Genomic DNA, 25,098 nt, shown 5'->3' with positions numbered 1-25,098 from the left:
TCATGTTGCAGGAGTACCGTGCCGCAGAATTGTGTGCATGACTACTTTTATCCCTCACCTATATGATGTAAATAACTCCCCTCCCCTCCCTCTCAAACTATAAACTCCCCCCGCCCCCCCCCTCCCACCACCAGCTCGAGGGCCTCCGGCTGCACCCATTCCTGCCCATTAAGGGCGAGTTTCTTAGTCCCCAATGGCCAATGATTATGCGTCAACTATTCCGCTCAGCCTACCTTCCCTGCCCGTGTCAAGGGTCTCTTCCTCGTCATCCATCCCACTATCTCTGAGGGCCTGTACCATCGACTCCCACGCTGTTGCTGTCTCGGTCGCCCCCGGGTTAGGAGCCCTGCGCGCCATCTGGTACCTGTGTGTGCTGTCAGAGGTCGCCCATTTCAAGAATTCGGTGAGCCACCTTCTAGGGGTCGGGCCCACCCTCGCCTTCCAATGCCTGGTTATTTCGCGCTTAGCCACTATCAACCCCATATCAATGAATTTGCTCGTGAGTTTATTTTTGGGGGTGTGAGGGAACCAGTGCAGTATACACTCCGCCGGGCCGAAATCTACGGTTCTATCAGTCACCTCGTTCAGAGTCTCCCCTATGGCTTGCCAATAGTCCCGAAGGGTCGGACACGCCCATAGCATGTGCACCAATTCAGCCCCCTCCAGACAGCGCGGGCATGTCGCTTCCTCCGCTCCAAAGTACCTCTTTATCCTTCCCGGGGTCATGTATGCCCTATGAAGTATATAGTAGTGGATAATCTGAAACCTGGCGTTTCTTGTGCTGTTGCGGGCCCGACGCACGAGCTGCGCCCACGTCGTGTCCGGGATGTCTCTGCCCAGGTCAACTTCCCACTTGGCCTTCAGTGACGCCAGGGGTGGGAGGTTTTCACGAACCATCCTATTGTAAAGGCACGTCACTGCTTTGATTGTACCCGCTGCCATCATGGTGTATTGGCATGTCGCAGCCGTCGCGGGCTCCGCCAGCCCCGTTCCCCAGTGTGTCTGGATTGCGCCGCTCACCGCCGCGTGGAGAAGATATCCTCCCCTTGGAAGGTCGAAGCGTTCCAGTAGTTCCTGGAACGGGAGTAGCGTTCCGTTTTCGTATAAGTCACCGACAACCTGCACGCCCGCGTCTTCCCATCGCTGCAAGTGCGACCAGTCGCCTCCATGCGGCAGCGCCGTCAGCATGCCCAGCGGGATCTCGGGGGCGTACGGGCGCCGAACCCCTACCCGCTTCTGCACTCGGTTCCAGCACTGACGGTACGTGCGTTGTTCTAGCGACAAGTCTCGGCCGTCAATCCGCTGTTGCAGGGTGATATAGGCCAAGATGTGGCGAGGTGTACCTTTATGCCTCCCGTCTTCCGGGCCCCTGTATACTCGCGCTACCTCCTGCGTGAAGACCTGCAGTTGGGCAGCCAGATAATAAAGCTCGTAGTCTGGCACCGCGAGTCCTCCCTCGTCCTTCGGGCGGGTGAGCGTTACTAGCGCCACCCTACATCGTCCAGCCCCCCAGAGAAACGCTGTGATCTGGGACTTGAGCTGCCGGAAGAAGGAGCCGGGAATCCATATCGGGAGCGTGCGGAAGTAGTACAACAGTCGTGGCAGGGCAACCATCTTCAATAAGGATATTCTGCCGGCCACAGAGAGCGGCAGCGTGGCCCAGAAGGACATGCAGCCCCTCAGTCCCCGCACGCAGCGCCCTAAATTACCCTCGAGCAGGTCCGCTGCCGTGTGATAGACGTGGACCCCCAGGTATTTAATGCAGGTAGGTTCCCAGGCAATCGACGGCCGGTGGTGCGGCAGAGCAGTGCCCTTTCTCAGGGGAAACAGGCTTGTCTTGGTCCAGTTAACCTTCAACCCTGATAGTGCTCCAAACCGCTCCAGCAGCACCTCCGCACCCTCCAACTCCGCGACCCCGTTGTTCAAGAAGAGCAGCAGATCGTCGGCGTACAGTGAGATGAATTGCTGCCCATCTCTGGCTCGCACCCCAGCGAAGTGCCGTCCCGTTCGGGCTTCAGCCACCAGGGGCTCAATTGCCAGCGCAAACAAAAGTGGGGATAGGGAGCATCCCTGTCGGGTGCCCCTCTCCACCAGGTATCGGTGTGATATCGTCGTCCCAATTCTTACTCTAGCCACCGCTTCCGCGTAAAGAACCCGCGTCCACTGAATGTAGCCGGCGCCTAGTCCGAAACGTTCCATAACCGTGTATAAGTAGTCCCACTCCAGACTGTCAAATGCCTTTTCTATGTCAACAGAAAGGACCAGCGCTGTCTTGTCCTCCTCCCCTAGACCATCCATTAGGCGGATAAGTCGCCTAATGTTAAGCGTGGTGTTGCGGGCCGGTATGAACCCGTTCTGGTCTTCGTGAATTAGTCCCGACATGTGTGGCAAGAGCCTCGCCGCCAGAATGGAACTCAAAATTTTATAGTCGGTGGTGAGCATAGAAAGCGGCCGGTAAGACGCGGGGCTGCTGCTCTCCCTGCCCGACTTCAGGAGCGGCACCACTATTGCTTCGCGCATAGACTGTGGCAAGCGGCCCGCCTTCCTGGACTCCTTGTAAACTATTTGGAGCCGCGGCGCTAAAATATCCAAATACTTGCCGTAAAATTCAATGGGCAGCCCGTCTATCCCCGGCGACTTATTGCGAGCCATTCTTTTCACAGCCCTCCTAATCTCACCCAATTCAATGTCTGCCCCCAGCTCCTTCGCCTGCTCCCCCTCCAGCCGCGGGAGGGTCAAGCCGTCTAAAAAGGCCTCGGCCGCTCCTCCTCGGTCCCCCGGGGCACGTTTATACAAACCCTCATAGTACTGTTGGAAACCATCCACTATATCTGATTGAGTGTAACGCATGAGGCCAGCCTCATCCTGCATATGTAGGATGGGAGAGCAGCGCCTAGCGGGGTTCGAGAGCCATGCCAATAGGGTGCCCGACTTATCCCCTTCCACGTGTGATCGCAGCGTGTACGTCCTATAGTCAAAAGCACGAAGCCTCTCTACCTTGGCCGCCACCGCCTCTCTAGCTGAGCCGACCTCCTCCTGGAGATCTGGACGGCCCGGACGTCTCCTCTCTGCCTCCCTAAGTCTAGTTTCCGCCCTATCCAAGTCGTCTAACAACACCTTCCTCGTGCCTACGTACTTCGTGATACATAGGCCCCTCATCACTACCATAAAGGCATCCCATTCCGTAGCTCTAGAGGTCGCCGACCCTTCATTCTCCGCGAAGTACTGGGACACCCCCTCCTCCAGGGCCGCGCCAAGCAGCGGGTCCTCCAACGTTTCAGGCCTAAGTTTCCAGGTCGGCACCCTGGGTGCTTCAGCCATCCAAGCCAGCCGAACCAAGAGCGGGTTGTGGTCTGAGATCGTTCTCGAGAGGTATTCCGACCCGGTGATGGCAGGCAGGACGCTCCGAGAACACAACACCGCATCTAATCGGACATGTAGCTCATGGAGCCCAGAGAAAAAGGAAAAATCTCGGTCAGTAGGATGCTGCGCCCTCCATACATCCGTCAGCTCCCAATTCTCCTGCCACTCCCGCCTACCCCTCGTCAGTCGATGCACCGGGGAATCCCTAAGTGGAGGGTGGGACCTGTCCAGGGAAGCGTCCGCTATGGAGTTAAAGTCCCCTCCCAGTAGTATCGGGCCCGCTAGGGAGTGTGCCAGCGTCCCCGACAATTCCGCAAAGAAAGCTAGCTGGTCGATGTTCGGGGCATATATACTGGCCAGAACAATGTCTCTACCCCATAGCTTCCCTTCCACCACCACATACCTCCCCTCCTGGTCTATCAGCTGGCGTGCGAGTTGGAACGGTGTGCCTGCTCTGATCCAGATCAAAACTCCCCTAGCATAGGCTGAATAACAGGTGTGAAAGAGCTGGCCCCTCCACCTCCTCTGCAGCGCTGCCCCCTCCTGCTTCGTGAGATGCGTTTCCTGTAGTAGTGCAATATGCACCCCCCTCCGCAATAAAAAGGCATGCACTTTGTGTCTGCGCTGCATTGTGTGTAGCCCCCTCACGTTCCAGGTTATGCAGTTCAAAACATTCACATTAGCCATTGTCCAAATCGATCCCCGCCCTCCAATGCCAACCCCTCGCCGATGGTGGTTCCCCCCCCAAACAAACCTTGAACTCTCAACTGCCCACCCCCTACCTCACCCAGGGTCACCGGTGGTAAGGAGATCAAACAAACCCCAACTGTGTCATCCCCCTCCCCCCCAGAACAGGCCCCAATACCGAGATATCAGCTCCCATCCAAACTCCCGCACCTGAGTAACCCAGGTTGCCGCTACACGGCCGTAGCCGTGGGTGCCTTAAGGGCCTATGGAGCGCGGCCTTGGCCAGAAGGGAGCTACGCCACCCGCCCTCCCGCCCCTTCCCCAAACCCCCATGAATGGATCTGGCTGCGAGCCCAGCGTCCTTCCCCAGCCCTCATGTCCACCAGGTCATGAGCCCCCGCCCAGTGTCCCAACTGCTACCCCTTGCCTGCAGTGTGCAAATCAGACATTCAGGATCTCCTCCGACGTCTGTGGCGTCACCAATGGGCCCTTGGCACGATGGATTCCAGATAGGTCCGATTCCGACCCTGAGGCCGAAACATGCATGTCCGTGTCTGTGCCTTGTTTGGAACCAGGGTCCCCGGCCCGCGCCAGCTTCTCCACCTCCAGCAGCGCGGCCTTCCGCTCAGCTTCGGTTTGGGAGGCCGTCGGCTTGCGCGACCTCTGCTGCCGCTTCCGCAGCCTCTTCGATTTCCGTAGACCCACTGCCGAGCGCTCCCGCTCTTTTTCCCTTTCCCTTTCCTCTCGAACTTTGGCTCCATCCATCCCTGCCTTGTACCTTTCCGACCAATCCCAAGCGTCCGCTGCCGCATTGAAGAAGAGCGTCTTGTCATCCACCACAATCCGGAGCTTGGCCGGGAAGAGCAAGGAGTAGGAAATGCCCTCGGTACGCAAATCCCTTTTAATCGTAAGGAAGGAGGCACGTTGCTTTTGCGTCTCAAAGGTGAAATCAGGAAAAAGCGTGACCTTACTGTTCGCGATCTGAAATGGGCCAGCGTCCCGGGCTTTTTGTAAGAGCTGGTCTCTGTCCTTGTAATGCAGTAGCTTGGCTATGATCGGTCTGGGCGGCAGCCCCGGCTTAGGAGGGCCAGACGGGACCCTATGCGCTCGCTCCAATGTGAAGAATAGCGACAGCCCCTCCGGTGCAACCACAGTCCTCAGCCAGTTATCAAGATAGGCCACCATATCTCTCTCCCCCTCAGTCTCCGGCACGCCTACTATCCGGACATTACTGCTTCGGCTCCTATTTTCTGCATCTTCTGCCCGCCTTTCCAGGGCTTGAATGCGATCTAGGGCATCCGCGAGTTTGCTCTCCAACCCTTTCTGAGCGGGCTCCAGGGCCTTTAGCGTGGTCTCATTGTCTCTGACCCAGTCCTTTAGCTTGTCGTGATCCGCCCGGAGCAGGCCCAGCCCCGACGCCACCTGGGCAATATCATTGTGCAGGGGGGAGATGCTGGCGCTGCTCCCGAGGTGTGATCCTCAGCAGTGACTCAGCGAGGGGGCATGGAGGGGCCCATGATGGCTGGGGGAGATGCTGGCGCTGCTCCCGAGGTGTGATCCTCAGCAGTGAGTCAACGAGCGGGCATGGAGAGGCCCTTGATGGCTGGGGGAGATGCTGGTGCTGCTCCCGAGGTGTGATCATCAGCAGTGAGTCAACAAGCGGACATGGAGGGGCCCATGATGGCTGGGGGAGATGCTGGCGCTGCTCCCGAGGTGTGATCCTCAGCAGTGAGTCAACGAGCGGGCATGGAGAGGCCCTTGATGGCTGGGGGAGATGCTGGCGCTGCTCCCGAGGTGTGATCCTCAGCAGTGAGTCAACAAGCGGGCATGGAGAGGCCCATAATGGCTGGGGGAGATGCTGGCGCTGCTCCCGAGGTGTGATCCTCAGCAGTGAGTCAGCGAGCGGGCATGGAGGGGCCCATGATGGCTGGGGGAGATGCTGGCGCTGCTATGGAGGTGAGATCCTCAGACGTGAGTGAGCGGGAGAGCATGGAGGGGCCCATGATGGCTGGGTTCTGAAGGGAGCGCCAGCAGCACCTTCATATGTATTCAGCACCACAGACCACTGCAGCCCTTGAGCTGCTGGGCGCGGACATGCTGGCAGGGCGGGGGAGATGCCGGCGCTGCTCCCGAGGTGTGATCCTCAGCAGTGAGTCAGCGAGGGGGCATGGAGAGGCCCATGATGGCTGGGGGAGATGCTGATGCTGCTCCCGAGGTGTGATCCTCAGCAGTGAGTCAGCGAGGGGGCATGGAGAGGCCCATGATGGCTGGGGGAGATGCTGGCGCTTCTCCTGAGGTGTGATCCTCAGCAGTGAGTCAACGAGTGGGCATGGAGAGGCCCATGATGGCTGGGGGAGATGCTGGCGCTGCTATGGAGGTGTGATCCTCAGCCGTGAGTCAGGGAGTGGGCATGGAGAGGCCCATGATGGCTGGGGGAGATGCTGGCGCTGCTCCCGAGGTGTGATCCTCAGCAGTGAGTCAACGAGCGGGCATGGAGGGGCCCATTTTGGCTGTTTTCTGAAGGGAGCGCCAGCAGCACCTTCATATGTATTCAGCACCACAGACCACTGCGGCTCTTGATCTGCTGGCCGCGGACATGCTGGCAGGGCTGGGGGGATGCCGGCGCTGCTCAGGAGGTGTGATCCTCAGCAGTGAGTTAGCGAGCGGGCATGGAGGGGGCATGATTGCTGGGAGAGATGCCAGTGCGGCTCCGGAGGTGTGATCCTCAGCAGAGAGTCAGCAAGAGGGCATGGAGGGGCCCATGATGGCTGGGGGAGATGCTGGCGCTGCTCCCGAGGTGTGATCCTCAGCAGTGAGTCAACGAGCGGGCATGGAGGGGCCCATGATGGCTGGGGGAGATGCTGGCGCTGCTCCCGAGTTGTGATCCTCAGCAGTGAGTCAGCGAGCGGGCATGGAGGGGACATGCTGGCAGGGCTGGGGGGATGCCAGCGCTGCTCAGGAGGTGTGATCCTCAGCAGTGAGTTAGCGAGCGGGCATGGAGAGGCCCATGATGGCTGGGGGAGATGCTGGCGCTGCTCCCGAGTTGTGATCCTCAGCAGTGAGTCAGCGAGCGGGCATGGAGGGGGCATGATTGCTGGGAGAGATGCCAGCGTGGCTCCGGAGGTGTGATCCTCAGCAGTGAGTCAGCGAGCGGGCATGGAGGGGGCATGATTGCTGGGAGAGATGCCAGTGCGGCTCCGGAGGTGTGATCCTCAGCAGAGAGTCAGCAAGAGGGCATGGAGGGGCCCATGATGGCTGGGGGAGATGCTGGTGCTGCTCTTGAGGTGTGATACTCAGCAGAGAGTCAGCGAGGGGGCATGGAGGGGCCCATGATGGCTGGGTTCTGAAGGGAGCACTGGCAGCACCTTTATAGCAGCAGTGACGGCACATGGCACAGCAGCAGCCCCAGCGCCCGGCCTGCACCATGTCCCCGACACTTGCAAAGTCAGTCTGGGGGGTGCCCCCGGGTGCACCTGAATGTTATGAAAGTAACGCGCCTCTCGCAAGAGCGCACATCCCAGCCAAACAACTTGGAAGTGCCGGTAGAGGGTTGCCCAACACACAGATACAAGCGGGAGGGAGGGGCAATTAAAAACGCACGGACAACAGGAGGTGGGGGAAGGTAGGGAAGAGGGAGGGGGGTAAAAGAAGGCACCAAAGCAGTTGTGCCTGCAGTAAGAGAAACAGAATAATGAAAGTAGTGCTCACAGTCTACATAACGGCGTGATGAAAACAGACTAAGTAGAAGCGCAGGAAAGTGACAGCGCGCCATGCGCGCGCGATGCGCTGAAACGCAGTGATGAAAACAGACGCCCGTGGGTCTGCGGAGAATACAATGCAAAAGAAACTGCAGGCACATCTTGCGCGCACACTGTACATGTGCACATCTCCTGTCCGGGCAGGCAAGGCGAGCAGGAGACAGGGAGGGAATAAAACATGCCTCCCTTCCAATGAAGCATGCATTTTGGAGCTGCGCCAATCAGAAGCATGGGTGTAGCTTCCACCCCGCTTCCGAAGCCAAATCGACGACAATAGATCTCGCAAGCGAGCAGCGCATGCATTGCTAGGTGAGACCTAAAAATTGGCATATAACGAAAACCGCAAGTCTGAGGATATTCAGTTATTGTAGATGATAGACCTCAAGAAAAACTTCCCTAGGAGGGAAAACCCAGTAACACTTGTGCCACATTATAGAAACATTGCCTGTGAAAACCATGGACCCACTTATGGCATGGTTCCAATAGTACTCTAGTACAGTTTATGCAGTGGACTTCTTTATGCCCTGATTTCTCTGGAAAACCCATCACAAAGACTCCACTGAACGTCGATTTTGTCCTTATTCTTATTGACTCTCCTAAAGTTCTATGAACTAATGGAATCTCCTGATATCAAGCCAGATTTGATTGAGAAGCCTGATCATCCAATGCACACAGTGTTCGTTGTGAAGCCCCAGCCAAAATATAGGACTGAGGTAACAGCATAGCCTGTGCTGGTGCCCTTTCCTCCTGAATATATGGTCCCAACACAATAATAGCTCAGCCTTCAGCATTGCTACAGCTCCACTACAGTTATCGGAGTCAATGATCGCCTGGGCTAGAGAACGATGATGGCTTCAACCCAGATCTATGACTGGGAGGGAGTGTCTGAAAGTTTCAGCGCTCCGTCCATCATCTCCTTGTATTTGCTTTGTTCGCCCTACGTTGGCAGGATATGCCCAGATGTGGGTCCCTTGCTCACTTTGCCACTGGATTCAAGCTAGCTAGGCTGATGAGGGGTGTTACCCCAAAACCGGTCCCAGGATGCTTGTTGCCGGTCCAGGGTAGACCTGGCTTGGCAGTTTGGGCTTGACTGTTCCAATGAGGAGCAGGGTCAAGACTGATTTGCATATGGCTAGGTCAGAACTGGGGTAGCAAAGTGAGCTAAAGAACGATGAAGGATTCAACCCTGATCTGTAACTGGGGGCGAGTGTCTGAAAAGTTTCAGCGCTCCATCGATCATCTCCTTTTGTTGGCTCACCCTGAAGTAAAAAGAATGCGCTATGGCATGAGAGGCAATTTTCTGAAGTTGAAGACCTAACTTGGACAATTGAGGCTTTTGTGGCCTCTCCTGCTTCCTTCCTTAAGACACTGAGGAAATTTCTCTAAGACCTAGAATTGGTAAACCTATAAGAGGTGCCAGCAGGAAAAGAACATAGATGGGATTATCACCATGAGCCGTTTTCTGCACCAGCTCCTTCAAGGTTAGTGAAACAAAATGAGCATTCTTGAAGGCATCTGAAAAAAGATGCACAGCGTTAACTGTCAAAAGCCCAGCCACTAAGTACACCTCCTTTCCATTAAAAAAAGTCAAAGCGGAGGAGCTTCGCGCGCAACCAAGATGGCCGCGTGAGCACAGGGCTCCCGAGACCCTCGCAACCTCCCGCATCTATCCTGACAATTATCCTGATTACGTCGACGGGTTATTGAAGACGAGCCATAGCTGAGGCGGTAACCGTTGTCCAAATTTGAATTGGACTTCAGGAACCGGAATAACAACGATTTGAATATTGCGGCCTGCCCCTCGGTGTTGCCCGGAGCTCGAGTTGGCATGGTGCCCGGGCAGAAGTTGAACAACAGCGGCCTGAGGGGATACAGACTGTCGTACTGATTTGGACTTTCACTTTCGCTTTTGAGACTCCAGTCTGATCCCGTCTGGGAGCGTGCCTATGCGAGTAGGAAGCTATTGGACTGCATGGTGCTCATGGGTGTTGGCCTGAGTGTGTCTACTGGATTCGGACGGGCTATGCCCTCTGGTTGCCGCTGATAGTTTGGTTACGGTTCCCGATGCGGCCATCTTATCTCGCTGCCCACTGCCTCTGGGGGTCTCCTTGTCCGTGATGGCGGCCAGATCTGAGGGAGACAAGCAAAAGTCCAGGATCACTCGGCGAGGCCGTTATACCCAGGCAAACAACATGGATCGATATGCCCAATCTAAAGGATCCCCCGGTGGACCGGGTAGATCGCTGGAAGGTGCTAGGGAGGACCCGGCCTCATCGGCGGAATTGACTTTACAGGACGTCATGGGCGCCCTTGACGGGATGAAGGCCTCCATCGGCCAACAATTTGAGACTCTTGCCCACAAGCTGGACAATGTTTCGATCGATGTCAATTTGATCCGCACGGATTTATCGAAAACGAATGAGCAGGTCAAATCTTTGGATCTGAAGACTTCCAGCCTGACGGGTGATGTGTCCGACTTGCAGACAGAGGTTCGTAACCTGCGGACCTCCAGTGATCTTTTTGCCCGCCGGTTGGAGGATTTTGAGGGCAGAGCCCGGCGTAACAATGTACGCATTATTGGGGTCCCGGAGAAGTCGGAGGATCCGGCGGCTGATCTTTTTGTTGAAGATCTTATAATTAAGCACCTCGCACCAAAAGGACTGAGCAAGTTCTTCGCAGTTGAACGCGCCCACAGAGTACCGGGTGGTAAACCGAAGTCGGGTGTCCCGCCGCGGCCCATCATCGCCAGAATCTTTAACTTCAGGGATAGAGACGCTATCCTGCAGGCCTCGCGGGTGAGTGGACCCATGAAATACGAAAACACCACTGTAAGTTTCTACCCGGACTTTACACAGACAGTCCAAAAACAAAGGCTGGGATTTCTGGGTGTCAAACGGCGACTGAGGGAGATGGGACTGAAATAAGCAATGCTTTTTCCAGCCAAGTTGCGCATTGAGTTCGAGGAACGGACATATTTATTTGATCGTCCAGAGGTGGTGGGAGACTGGCTCGACACTTTGTTTTTTGCAATTTCACCCCGAGTGGGCTGAGGATGCTCAGATGTGAGTCCCAGGCTCTCCACACCACTGGAGTCAAGCTATCCAGGCTGATGAAGGCTGATAGCCAGAAACCGGTCCTTGGATGCTTGATTCCGGTCTGGGAAAGACATGGCTTGGTAGTTCGGACTGGACTGTTCCCATGAGGCACAGGGTCAGAGCTGATTTGCATATAGCCAGTGTCTAACCCAGGGTGGTGTGGAGTGCAAAGAAACGATGGATTTAGGCCCAGATCCTTGTACTGGGGTGAATGTATGACATTGTTCTACATTCTGTCCATCAACTGTGTTTTTTGCAATTTCACCCCGTGTGGGCTGGGGATGCTCAGACGTGAGTCCCAGGCTCTCCACACCACTGGAGTCAAGCTATCCAGGCTGATGAAGGCTGATAGCCAGAAACCGGTCCTTGGATGCTTGATTCCGGTCTGGGAAAGACATGGCTTGGTAGTTTGGACTGGACTGTTCCCATGAGGCACAGGGTCAGAGCTGATTTGCATATAGCCAGTGTCTAACCCAGGGTGGTGTGGAGTGCAAAAAAACGATGGATTTAGGCCCAGATCCTTGTACTGGGGTGAATATATGACATTGTTCTACATTCTGTCCATCAACTGTGTTTTTTGCAATTTCACCCCGAGTGGGCTGGGGATGCTCAGACGTGAGTCCCAGGCTCTCCACACCACTGGAGTCAAGCTATCCAGGCTGATGAAGGTCCATCAACTGTGTTTTTTGCAATCAACACTTTGCCTCACCAACGTGACCGGGAGGAACATTCTGGAGGAGCGGAGGGCGGTCCGATGGAGCAGGAATAGGAGCATGGTTTCCGGACTCTGAACTTTGCTGATAGCCCTGACTATGGTTCGATGGCTTTTCTTGTGTGAATTGATGTGTCATACCTGGGGGTGGCGGGCGATCGGTGGGACTCTTTCCTCCTCTGGGGTTCTTTTTGTAAATTAGTTTGATGTCAGGGCGACAGGCACACTGCAAGTTGGGGTGGCTACTTAGTCTTACGCAGGGGTGCAGGATGGGGGGGTTTGTAACGGGTTTCTGGCTTGGGGGTGGGAGGGTGCTCATTTGTGTGTGTTTTGTTTCTGTGCAAGGCAACATATTGTTCTGTCATTTGAATTGGATGCTGAGCTCCGAGGGGGGTTGGATCTGCTTTCACTTTTGGGATGGGGGGTGGGGGATTGAGACTAATGAGTTGGAATGTAAATGGGTTGGGGGACAAGATAAAATGAGGGGTTGTGTTACAACTGTTGAAACGGCTTTCCCCTGATGTGGTATTGTTGCAGGAAACACATTTAATCAGTAACACCTGTCATGCCATGAACCGGAAAGGGTATCGGCTGGTTGCCCATACGGGGTTCTCCTCTGGATCCAGAGGGGTGGGTATCCTAGTTAGGAGTTCTCTCCCCTTGGAAATAGATGCAACAGTCCTGGATGATAGGGGGCGCTACGTAGCTCTCACTGGACGATGGGAGGGTATAACTGTATCCTTGCTCTCTGTCTACGTTCCCCCGGAATTACAGTCGACAACTTTTGCGGACTTGGGGCGAGTAGTATTGGGACTTCCTGAGGGGACTCTGGTCATGGGCGGAGATTTTAACTCGGTTGTCTCTGGTAGGGAAGATCGACACCCGCCCAGGGACCTCACGGGGTCACAGAATTGGCTTAGCAGCTTTATAGATACACTGGGGTTGGTGGACTGTTGGAGATTGCTTCACCCGGCTCAGAACCAATACACTTTCCACTCGGGTGCACACGGTAGCCTTTCCAGGATTGATTACATCTTGATGCCGGCTGTGCAGGCCCCCTCCGTTACTGAGGTTCGCCATCTGGCTCGGGGAATATCCGATCACTCTCCGCTGTGGCTTCGGATGGAGTCGCGTCTAGGTGCAGAGAGGCGAGTGGCCCAGATTAATCCATGGTATCTCCGTAACCCTAAGACCCGCGCTGCGTTGGTCAAATCCCTTGACCAGTATTTTGTTGAGAATGAGGGATCGGTGTCTTCGGCGGTGTCACTCTGGGAAGCTTTTAAGACGGTCATCCGAGGTCAGGCGTTGTCATTGATTGCTGGCGTTAAGAAGAGTAAGAATGAGGAGGTGGTTTGCCTTGAGGCAGAGATTGCCGAACTGGAGCGTGATCTGGAACTGGGCGTCACCCGTGGAAAGATGCATGTTTTGCGTCTTAAACAACTTGAATACAGGGATTTGGTGACGGATGCTGCGAAAGTCATGAGCAGGGAGCAGCAGGGCCGATTGTATGATGTCGGGGATAAAGCGGGTAAACTGATAGCATGGTTAGATAAGAAAGAGAGGGCGAGTCGTCTGGTTCCTGTGATTGAGAGAGTGAATGGTGTGCGTGTGACTGAACCCGAGGAGATAGTCCAGAGTTTTGCGGAACATTTCCAGGCAGTGTACTCCCCCGTATCTGATAGGCCGGAGGAAGATTCGCATCTATTATTGCGCGACATTGCATTGCCCAGTTTGTCTGATTCCGATAGAGAATTGATGGATACAGTAATAACCGCTGATGAGGTGGCTCTCGCTATCCGTTCTATTCGTTCGGGGAAGGCGATGGGTCCTAATGGTCTCCCCATTGAACTTTATAAATTGTGCTCCAACAAAATGGCGCCGTATCTTCGTGACATGTTTTTAGAATCGCGAGATAGGGGCTCCCTTTCCCGTGATCAGCGTCTTGCGACCATTGTGGTGATTCATAAGGAAGGGAAACCAAGAGACCGTTCTGCCTCTTATAGACCGATATCACTCCTTAACGCGGAACCCAAGATTCTCGCAAAATTATTGGCCAATCGTATAATAAAAGTGATCAGTGACTTGATTATTCCGGATCAATCCGGTTTCATCCCGCATCGGAATACGGCCCTGAATCCGCGACGTTTGCATGGTGTCCTCGCGAGGACAGCGTCATTGCGTGAGCCGGCCATCTTGGCTTCCTTGGATGCCACAATGGCTTTTGATACTGTGGAGTGGCCGTATTTGTGGGCCGTACTTGCCAAGTTTGGTTTTGGCCCTGGCTTCATTGGCTGGGTGAGACTCCTCTATGAGGACCCATTGGCACAGATTGTGGTCAACGGTCGGGTCTCTAAGCCTTTCGTTCTTGAGAGAGGTACACGACAGGGTTGTCCATTGTCACCGCTTCTGTTTGCCCTTGCTCTTGAGCCCCTTGCTGCCTGGATTAGATGGGAACCGTCGATGAGGGGTATTCAGTGGGCTCCAGACTTTGAAGATCGTATCTCGCTTTACGCAGACGATATACTGTTGTACCTGACGTTCCCCCGGAAATCGTTAATTGTTTTGTTTGATGTCCTTACCTCTTTTGGTAGGAATTCTGGCCTATTATCAACTGGACTAAATCTTACTTGTACGTCCTCTCGGGAGATGTCCCCCTTTTGCCGCGCGGCTGTCCCATCCAGATTGCACAGACGGGTTTTAAGTATCTTGGGGTTTATGTATCGTTGAACCCAGTTATCCGATACCAGCGGAATTTGCTCCCACCGCTAAACCGGTTGAAACTGGATGTGGTGGGCTGGCGCAGGCTGCCGCTTTCGCCGCTCGGCCGTGCAGCGCTCTTTAAGATGATGTTGTTGCCACGCTTTCTGTACGCTCTTCAGAACACTTTAGATGTAATTCCCGCAAGCTATTTTCGGGCGGTGGAGGGCCTCCAGAGGAAGTTGATCTGGGATGGGCGATCGCGTATCGCCCTCGCCAAGCTGACGCTTTCGTGGTATGATGGTGGTATCGCTCTCCCTGACATCAAACGATATTACTGGGCGTCTCAATTGGGGGCCATTAATCATGGCATGTATGGTCCCGAACTGAACCCCGCATTCGCAATGGACAGGTGGTTGTTGCCGGGGGGCAATTACTACAGAGCGCTCTATTCGAGATTGGCTGGAGGGCAGCTCTCGGGGCCCACAAAGATTGCGGTACGGGTATGGAACTGTGCAAATAGTGCGATGGGTTGGAAGGATCGACTGACCCGAGCGACCCCACTTTTTGCTTCCGAGAAGCTGGGTAACTTGTGGAAAACGAAAGGATTTGAGAAGTGGGATATGATTGGCATCAGTAAAGTGAGTGACCTCTGGGCCAAGGGCAAGATTAAAACCTTTGAGGAGTTGAAGGCTGAATTCCAACTGAATGAAGGGGAATATTTTCGGTATGCTCAGGTCCGCCATGCCTTGCGGTCTGTTTTCCCTGAGGGTGTGGAGATACCGGAGTCCTCTCCGCTTGAGGATAGGCTACTGGATGGTCATGTGCCAGATAGTACTATCTCTTTGATTTACAAAAAACTGATCAACGATAAGACTGATCTTTTGGTACAGCTCCGGGACGTATGGACCCGAGATGGCCTTGAATTCGATGATTAAGACTGGCAGTCTGCGATCTCTTCTCCTAAGGAGGTCGCGATTTCGGCCCGTCTCCGTTTGTTGCAGCTCAAAATCTTGCATAGAATTTATGTGACTGGCCCGTTTGGGTAGAATGGGTTATTCAGAGGATGGTCTGTGCAAGCGTGGTTGTGGGCTGCTTGGGACGTTTCTGCATATAATTTGGGAGTGTCCTGGAGTGGCTGCTTTTTGGACTGGGATACACAATAAGATGGAGGAAGTTACTGGTGTTGCCCTGCTGCCCGAGGCCAGACGCTGTCTCCTGAATGTCTGGGAACCAAATGACTATGATGTAATGCAGATGCGGTGGGCGACCCTGGGAAATATGGTAGCTAAGAGAGATATTGCGCAGTTATGGGGTTCCCAGAGGCCACCCACGCTCGAGGCACGGATGGAAAACATGGATTGGTGCATGTTTAGGGAAAAGACGGTCTATGTGGCACTGGGGCGACCCAGGAGATGGGGTAAGATCTGGGGCCATTGGAACATTTACCGTGGAGACATTTGCACTCATCCTCTTGTGGATGTTCCTGAAGTTCCACTTTCCCCCTGACCTGCCATTCCTTGTATTGTATTATGCATATTTTGTCTGGAGCTCGTCTCTCCCCTGCTTACCTCCCCTAATATTGTTTGTATACCATACGATATTGCTTTTTCCTTCCTCATTCGGACTGATATCTGGCTGTATCGCGTTTATTGCCTTGTTTATTTCTTTAATTTTCAATAAAAAGATTTTTTTTAAAAAGTCAAAGCACTAATGGAGAAAACAAATGTGGAACACTACCACTGCCCAAAACCCTGACCAAATGGAGGCTTATGGTGAATCTTAAACAACATTAGGGTGTAAACATTTCTATTTTAAAAATTGTCCTCGGAGAAAAATATCGGAAAATGAAGATAAAGATGAATAATGCTGTGTAGAGTGAAAAACATTTAGAAAAATATTCTGAGAAAAAAAAGAGTGAGCCAAGTTACAAAGAGTGTTAAAATGAAGCAAGAGATTAGATGCCTCTATGCAAGATTCTGTGCCAGCTGAGTCTCTTTGTGCCTTAGGTCCACAGTGCAGTTTTTCCGATGGAGAGAATATGCTTCCTGGAACGGTTTTCACCTTTTTAAAAGGTAAATAAAAATAGGGTTAGCTAGAATTGCCACCATATGCATTCACTGATTGACTGTGTTATAAAAGTTTAAACAACATTTGTATTTAATGACAAAATGAAATGAAAATATATCCTTCACACGATAATTCAGCATGAATAGTTGCAAAGAAAGATTCTCTTTATTGAGAAGTGTTTCAGGATCTGAATACTATTGAACGCCCCCCTAGACCATGAGGCAAAGTATTGCTTCGTTATAAGTATGTTATTCATGTTATTTGTTATTGTCTGTATTGTTTGTTATGTTTTTATCACGGCAAAGTCACGAGGACCAAATTTTAAACTTGGTACTTTTACCACGCACTGAATCACAGTGCCTCTTTATTCTATTTAGGATTTTAGGCAAGCGATTTAGTTGTTTCTTCTTTCACAGTCCAGCACGGCGAAAGACACGATCATTACAACTAGGCACACACCGTGAGGAGCATCATGGAATTGCGTTAATTTAGGAACCTACCCTTCTGGGAAGGGTGTTATCCTTAACAAATGTTCTTTTTCTTTATTTCAGATACAACATGACTAATAAGTGTCGTATGTATTGTTAAACTTATGCTTATTATGTAGCATTTTTGTATCACATTAAACCTCACCTTAGGTCACTTTCGTCGTGGTACACGCAGAGCTGGACCCTGTGTCGTCCTGAAGAAGAGCATTGGGGAAGCTTGAAACATGTTGACTTCTACTAGGGACCTCTGACTTATTGAAACCAGGCACCCTAGAGACCCACCCCGTTTTTAACATATCAACTAGGAGCAAGAATAAAATTATTTCGCACACTAGTTAGATATTTTTAACTCACTCCATTCCATATACACCACTGCACCGCACCTACGTAATTCCGCAAGTTGTAGCACACCTCAACTCACAGCAGGTGTAGATGGCTCCTACGATGAAGCATGTCATCGTGGGGAATACCTGATGAGTGGGGGACTCAAGAAAGGACAATTTTCCTTCCTTTTGCCAGATTTTCTGTCTCATACTGAGCGAAAATCAATTTTCGCTGCTAGGTTCTTTATCCGAGATTTCAGATTTTGTAGGTCAACATCCTCAAATGACTAGGTTCACAAAAACTGTCTTTTCTTGTAGACAACCTGCTAAACAGAGGAATATGAGCAGCAGAAGTGCAACCGCAAATTTTGAAAATGCTACCTGAAGCGCCACAAGAATTACAAGTCAGCACAAGAAACCACCGTCAATTAGTGGCAGTTAAAACTTTACATAGAGGCCAGAGAGCCACAAATCAACAGGAAAAGAAATGGAGGCAGCTCATGAGCAAAGCGTATAGGGGTCTAAAGTCTTTTTGTTAAAGGCAGCAGACATTAAAATGGGGTCCAAGAGCAATGTAGAAACCGAGGGGATCTCCTGTTGATAATGTATACCTTTAGTCAAAAGGTTCTAGGGCCTTGTGACTACATGGGACATATGTTCTATGAGTGCGACTCCCACGGTGAGCTGAAATCCAAGTATGGCCATGTTGTAAGCAGTTGTTATCATGTTGAACTTTACCTTTCTGAGCACATTCTTGTTCCACAATTTGTCCAGCAGCTTCCAAGATTTTCTTCGAAACACCTTACAAAAGAGAACATTGGTTACACATTTATGTAAAAACACAACCTTCAGTGCTCTATGAATGTCGCATCTTAAAAATCACGTTTGTAAAGTACTCAACAAGAATATAAAGAAAGATGTACTTATTTTAAATAACTTTTTGTGCCAATATTTACAACTTCAACATTACAGACAAGTATGTATAGGAGTCATCCGCGGAATCGAAATTGAAAAACAGTATTCAAAACAGAAAATACAAAACGTATTGCGGGAATTTACATAACAATGATAGAGAGTGAGGAATAGACTAGCCTACAATGACACCAGAATCCAAGGAAACCAGTAGTTGCAATGCTATAGGTCTTGCATTACTGAAAGTTTGAACTTTTGGCGTTGGTAATTCTACTGCAACGCAAATAGCTTAAACTTTCAGTAATGCGTAAGCGATTGCATTGCAAATGTTTTTTTTCTATTTATTATTTTTCAAGCAATAAGTGCGGGTACAATGCAATAGCTCTCGATTTACTGAAAGTTTTAACTATTGCGTTGCATTTTTATTAGCAACTCCAATAGCTCAAACTTTCAGTAATGCAAGACCTATTTCATTGCAAATGCTTGTTTTCAGATGCAGACAGGACCCAGATGTAGGCAGGACCTTCAGAGAGGCAGGATTAATGTGGCAGAGCATCTTATCAGTCTGCAAAGTGTGTTTTTACAATGATCGAGAAACTGACTGCGTATGGACGAGAAATGACTGACCACGCTGAGAATGTTAGGGTCTGGCATTTTTTTTATTATAAATAATGCTTTTAGCTTGTAAGAAATAATGTAAATGTTGTTTTCCAGTTAGCGTATGTGGTCTTGCTCATACACAGTTTAAAAAAGTTAGCTGGCCTAGAGCTCTTATGTTTTTAGGAGCCAAACATACTCAGTATGTTTCATGCCATCACACACAGTCGTCGGACTGCATTAAATAGTGGCACCTGCGCTTTAGCTTTAAATATCTTAAGCTACAGAGCGGGTGCCGCGATTGCTCAAAAAGTAAACAAATGGACAAAAACATTTTGGGGATATTAAAGTAAAACAATTGTTAAAAAATGGCTGCTGCATGCTTTTTTCCTATTTATTTACCTTTGTTACAATGGCGGAACCCACACTTTACCGTTAAACATCTTAAGCCTAAGCGCCGGTGTAGCGACTTGTTCAAAAGTAAAGAAATAGAAAAAAAAGATGTGGGGACACATTTGTTTTCTTTTTCTTTACTTTTGAAGCAATTGCGGCACCTGTGCTTTAGCTTAAGATGTTTAAATGTAAAGTGGGGCGTGCCGTCATTGTAAGAAAAGCAAAGAAACAGAAAAAATAAGGCATCCAGCCGCATTCGGCGATCGTCACTAACAAAAGAAAGGTGCCTATGTCATTCCAACTGATACTTAAAAATAAAAGAGGCAACCCAGTAACGTGAGCTGGACAATATTTCACAAAGGAGTGTTGTCCCTATGGGGTAAGTGTAGCCCTTAACTTCCACGGCAGAGTGTTAGGATCAGGGTGCAAACATCTCTAACACAATTAGCTCAAAGTTAGATATTCAGTTGGTTCAATTTATTCTTTGAGGTATGCAATTCAATATTAGACTTAAAACAATTGTGAGGTGTTCCCAGAGAGTGGTGGTGCAGTAAAAGTGACTATTGGTGCAAGAAGTGCATAAGTGCTATGTACAGAAACATATACATGTTGATAGGGATAGTTGGATATTTCAAGTTGGCACCCATGGAGCGAGTGTTGCTATCCACCATCAATATATTAAAACACAGTCCACATAGGCTATTTTGTCAATGTTTTGACCCCCTAAATATGTATTATTCAAAACGGGGTCATCATCAGGATGAAAAATACATAGGAGACACCAACTGATAGGGCAACTGGTCCCACAGTCAAGGGGGTATTTATCCTCAACGTATCTTGAATCTTTCATGTGAGACCATCGTAGACGAGACTTGGGCTTTTGAAAGTGCATGTGTCACCAAGGAATATATCTAATGTGTTTCAAAATCGCAAGTCTGCATTTGATCAACAGCTTCTTTTGACAAAGAGCATTCCTCCCGAATGGATCGGCCAGTACTAGTAGCCCCTAACATTTGGTGTCTCCTATGTATTTTTCGTCCTAATGATGACCCCGTCTCTAGGAGCACCTCAGAATTGTGCTAACACTCTGCCGTGGATGTCAATGGCTATTATTCCAGCTGAGGCATGTAGCGCTGGTTAAATAAAATTTTAAAAATCATTGCGGGAGAGCGTGTCCTGCAGGCAATAACAGGCAAAAGAAAGCCATTTAAGAAAATAGTGCTTTGAGGGAGTCAATAAAACATACAGAGTAACAACACATGTAACAGGGGGTGTACTCATGGAAGGTTACAAGAAGGGAAAAACAGTACTAAGGAGGTACTACTAAGCCTATTGACAAAATAAAAGCTGGCTAATTACTCTGCCCCTATATGAGATAAATTAGTACCCAACGTTTCCAAGGTCTTTCAGGCAGGGAGAGAGAACAGAGAGGGATAGGGAGCAGCATTTATAGCCTATCGAACGCTTAAGGTCACTTCATAGTCTGTAGAGCCTCTTCCCAACTGTGAACTCTTAGCTTTTTCATATAGGTTATTAAGGTGATGTTACATTTTAATTCAATATATTGCTAGAAAACGCCTCCACTTCACATCTATCAATGACTGCAGAAGGAACTTGTGTCCTTAACATTGAAATTTAAACAATTGTTTATATGACCTTAAGTGCTAGCTAAATGCCCCATTGTGAGGTTCCTAAATAGCGTTTTTCATCCTTAGCATGGTCAGCAGAGAACTTATCCACCAGGCAGAACATCATCGTGACCCAAAGTGGTCCACCCTGAACAGTGTGTCACTCTGGAAGTCCCAGTCTAGTTTACATGAGATGACCACTTTGGCATCTATTTCTCCATTACAATTTCTGGTACCACCAACACCTACTGAGGATTTGTTTTTCGGAAAAAGGAACTGGAGTGGAAAAACATCTATGTGATCTTAGTACGTCCCACAGTTAAAAAGGTAATGCTACCTGAGAAGGAAGTCTCCTTTGATGACATTTAAACAACACCTTAACCTGTGCTCTAATGACATACCACGTTTCACAGTAAAAATACAAACAATGGTTACATCACAGCTTTTGTCACTCACTTGAGCTGAAAAGTTAAACTTGAAGTGCTTGTTAGGCTGAACAGAAGTAGAAAAAAGACTATTCTCAAAAGGTTCTATACCAAAGTAAATATAGCAGGCAAATACTAAAATACACAAGGCTTAGAAAGCATATTGTTTTGAATGCATTACCTGAGCCCGTACTTTACGCAAGGAATTGTTTCATAACATAAAGGGGATTTCAAGCTCCCTGATCAATGGATTGATTACTTCATCCTTCTGTGTAATGAAAGAGACACTCTTGTGATTTTGGCACCCTCAGATAACCCTCAACCACCACCATTTTAATTGCCTTTAGTGTGTTCCTTAATGTAGGATGGTCCTGCATATACCTGCTTCTCTTCTGTCCTGTAATCTTGCTGTCTTTCAGTGGGAGCTGTTACGGAGTGGAACAGTCTTGCCAAGAGCAAAGTGTGTGAGATGTGCATTTAAAGGCGTGCAGTTGTGCAGGAATGTGTATTGTATTGTGCATTGGTGAGAATTGTGAGTTCTTACTATTGGCTTTGACATGGTTTAATGTCATTCTGTTTTCTGACTTTACCTTGCCTTATGGCAGTGCTTAGCTTTGACATGCTTTCAAGTCATCTTGCTTTTCAATTCCATCCTGCTTTGGGCCTTTCTGTGTGCATGGCCTAACTAACTCCATTTTCATGACTGAAGCTATTTTCTGTGCTTGCACGTAGCTGCAAAGTGGGGAGGGCTCTTCCTCCTGTTTTTCACACTTTACGGACTAGAGAAAACCGGTTCTTATCAGAGGAATGCACATGGTCCGTCTCGAAGCCATAGCAAAGGCCTGATCAACCGATGCCGTGGCCTTGGAGCAGACTGGTACGGGCTCTCATGAGAACAAGGGGGCGAGGCTTGCTAGAAGCTTCGTTATGTTTGGATTTGTATTAAAAGGGGGAGCCTCCACTCGTCTCGTGGAAGTTTGAGAGTTTGGATTCCGAGCAAGGGCAGACGTGTCTATCTAGGATTGAACCCTGATTGCTGAGCTCTGATCCCTGGCTGTGTGAAGACTTCCCCCGGCCAGAAGTGGGCAGTGTATGCATCAGGTGATGTATTGAGTTTTGTGGATATTGCCATCGAGATGTGAGCCAGTGGCTGTGATCGTTTGAGGTATTTTCTTTGTGGTGTGGGAGGTGCACATCCAGAGATAGATAGATAGATAGATAGATAGATAGATAGATAGATAGATAGATAGATATATATCGCTCCGACCACTTCCACCAAAGCCTCGGCGGCGAAGCGAACCTCTTTTTTTTCAGGCAAGATGTTCTTTATTCAACCATAAATATCCAAGTCAGCAATCGACAGATGACGCGTTTCGGGCTCGAGAGCCCTTGATCACATAGAGACTGGTTTGGTTGTAGCCATTTTTAAATTATATGCCCCATCCTACTCTAGTCACATGGTCAGTAAGTTAACATGCAACTAGAAAACAGACTCAGGAAATAACAACTATTGCAGATAGGTAATTTCACATGCTATTGTGCAATATTAAAATCGCTATCTACAATGATTTCAAATATATGCATTTCACATTCAAAACGGGCTCAATTTCAAATTGCAAATTTTATAAAAATTCATAACATTATTTTTGCTACCCGATGGAAATTACATTGTTCCTTTTATCTATACAAATATATATAAAAAAAAAAGGGGATTTATTATATACAGATACCATATCAATTGTATATGAATGTAGAGTCCTATTGAGCTGTTGGCATATTTCCAACCATGATTTACCTTACAATCTTAATAGACTGAAAAAATTCCTGGTGAATCCATATACAATGCATTGTATAAAAAACACTTTCTGCTTAAATGCAAAAGACTTACTCCATTCGTGAAAATGATTTAAAGGATGTACAAAATTGAGCATAGCAGCAATTATCATTATGTGCAAAAAATAGTGCAGGATAAGATCTCAAAAAAGAGATAAAGTTGAAATACCAAGGCAGACAAATAGATTACAACACGAGATTACAGATATTATATCGAACCAAGAAACATATCCTCAGTATCAAAATCATCCACATCTCCTATATATAAACCATTGTACACATCCCTGGTATTTGTGCAAATAAGCAAGGTGTAATGTTACCAACTATCCCTATATATGGAACAAAAAGAAACCCAAAATCCATAAAAGGCAAATTTTAAAATACATTTAGTAAACAGAATTGTCATAATCAGATCGACATTTAAGATTTTGATATATGCAATATTTAGAACAAAGGACAGAGATATCGAGTCTTATAGGCAAGTGTACATATCTTCCGTGTTATTAAGTCCATTAGGACACTTGCTATCAAATTCGAGAATGAACTTTGTTTCTAATCATCTGAGCAATACCTCTCTATTGCCTCCTCTACGTTGTTTCGGAACAGAGGACACCACAAAATACTGCAAACAGGTTAAGTTGTTGTCGTGCACCTGTTTGAAATGGCGCGCGACAGGATAACTAGGATCACTGTGCCAAATTGCGCGTAAGTGCTGTAATATTCTCACGTGCACCTGTAGCTTAGTGCTCCCAATATAATTGAGACCACAGGTGCACGTGAGAACATAGACTGCGAAGTCAGTCTTGCAATTATAGTTACCCACTATTCTGTTAGGTGTCCGGCAAAAGGGGGTTTGATACTCAGTTTTGTTAACTCCAAATCTACAAGCACGACACGTGGAACATTTATAAAAACCCGATTTGGGTTTTAACCAGTTAGAATTAGTTCTGATTTCAGGACTGGTTGGATCCAACACGGAACCCATGTTCTTCGCTCTGCTGAATGTTATAGTAGGGCTTTGGCTTTTATATATTTCTGATCTCTTGCAGGACGTCCAGTGTATCTTATCTTATATCAGTTATTGATTGTTTATGAATCAGTATTATAGTTTGCTCAGTTATTGATTCATGCCATTTAGATTATAAGTTTACTCAGTTATTGATTCATGCCTTTAGATTAAGTTTGCTACAGTTATTTGAATCCTATGAATTTGGTATCTGAGAAAGCCTTTGTTTAGAGAGTATTATGTAATAAACCCCAAGCCTTATTCCAAAAGTGATAGAGTCTTTGCATTTTGTTAAATAAAACCCCTTTTCAAAAGGTGCAGTTTGTTTTGTGTTGAAGTCTTGCTGTGCCAGGGGTAGTAAGACATGCTCAAAAGTGTATAATATTCAAAGGTGCAGCGGTATATTTGCCTCCCAGGTGGGAGTGCAGTGATTGGGTGTGGCTTATTGGTGAGAAGCCACATTCAAAACATCCTGTTGCGACATTTAAGTGACAAGCTCTCATAATTGCTTGAGGGAAAAATCATTCAGCTCTCAGACTGCATTTATTCAGCTCATGAGGATTATTTAACAGTGCCGGACACCTTTACAGAAAATAGCTAATGGATGGCATTTCACAAAGTTGCCATTCCACGTCTCCAAATGATATATGTCCTGCAGGTGTTCTGTAACAAATCGAACACTACTAGAAAGATGATTTATTGCTACTTTTCAATTGTTCAAAGACACAAAGCACTGTTCCTAATGCTTAGAAAAAAGCAGTGGCCAAATCTTTCTTGAAGAAAATCTTCCTTGGCATTGATGACTTGAGACATGTTTGTCCTATATCCCTTTTAGCTAATATAGACTAAAATCCTTTTTATGAATTTGGTGGTCCGTGTCCCGTGGTACTTGAGGTCCGAAGGCCGCGAGCGCGGCTGTCCAACTGCCTTATTAAGAGTTGTGCAGATTGCATTTGGGAAGACTGCAGTTGAACTGCCGACACCGCCAGCACACAGTGGACCGCCAGGGTCACGGTCGGGCATAGACAGTTGCAATAAGGCAGTAGAAGGATTAAGACCCTGCTTGCAGCGTACTACAGGTAAGTCTTTTTCGTACCATATATACACTGCC

General features: G+C 49.0%; 1 protein-coding gene across 3 annotated transcripts in view; it reads right to left on the bottom strand.

Annotated features, from left to right (window-relative positions):
- Positions 1 to 25,098, bottom strand: part of LOC144823685 (protein mono-ADP-ribosyltransferase PARP14-like) — a 1,720,771-nt gene that overhangs the window by 705,712 nt on the left and 989,961 nt on the right. For all 3 annotated transcript variants that reach the window (XM_078682415.1, XM_078682413.1, XM_078682414.1), the window contains exon 12: positions 17,932 to 17,994. In XM_078682415.1, coding sequence (XP_078538541.1) covers positions 17,932 to 17,994 — 63 coding nt within the window. The remainder of the gene's footprint in view (positions 1 to 17,931; positions 17,995 to 25,098) is intronic.

The sequence above is a fragment of the Lissotriton helveticus genome, chromosome 3_1 (assembly GCF_964261635.1).
Source record: "Lissotriton helveticus chromosome 3_1, aLisHel1.1, whole genome shotgun sequence".
NCBI classification, from domain to species: domain Eukaryota; kingdom Metazoa; phylum Chordata; class Amphibia; order Caudata; family Salamandridae; genus Lissotriton; species Lissotriton helveticus.
This window is presented reverse-complemented; position numbering and strand designations above follow the sequence as displayed.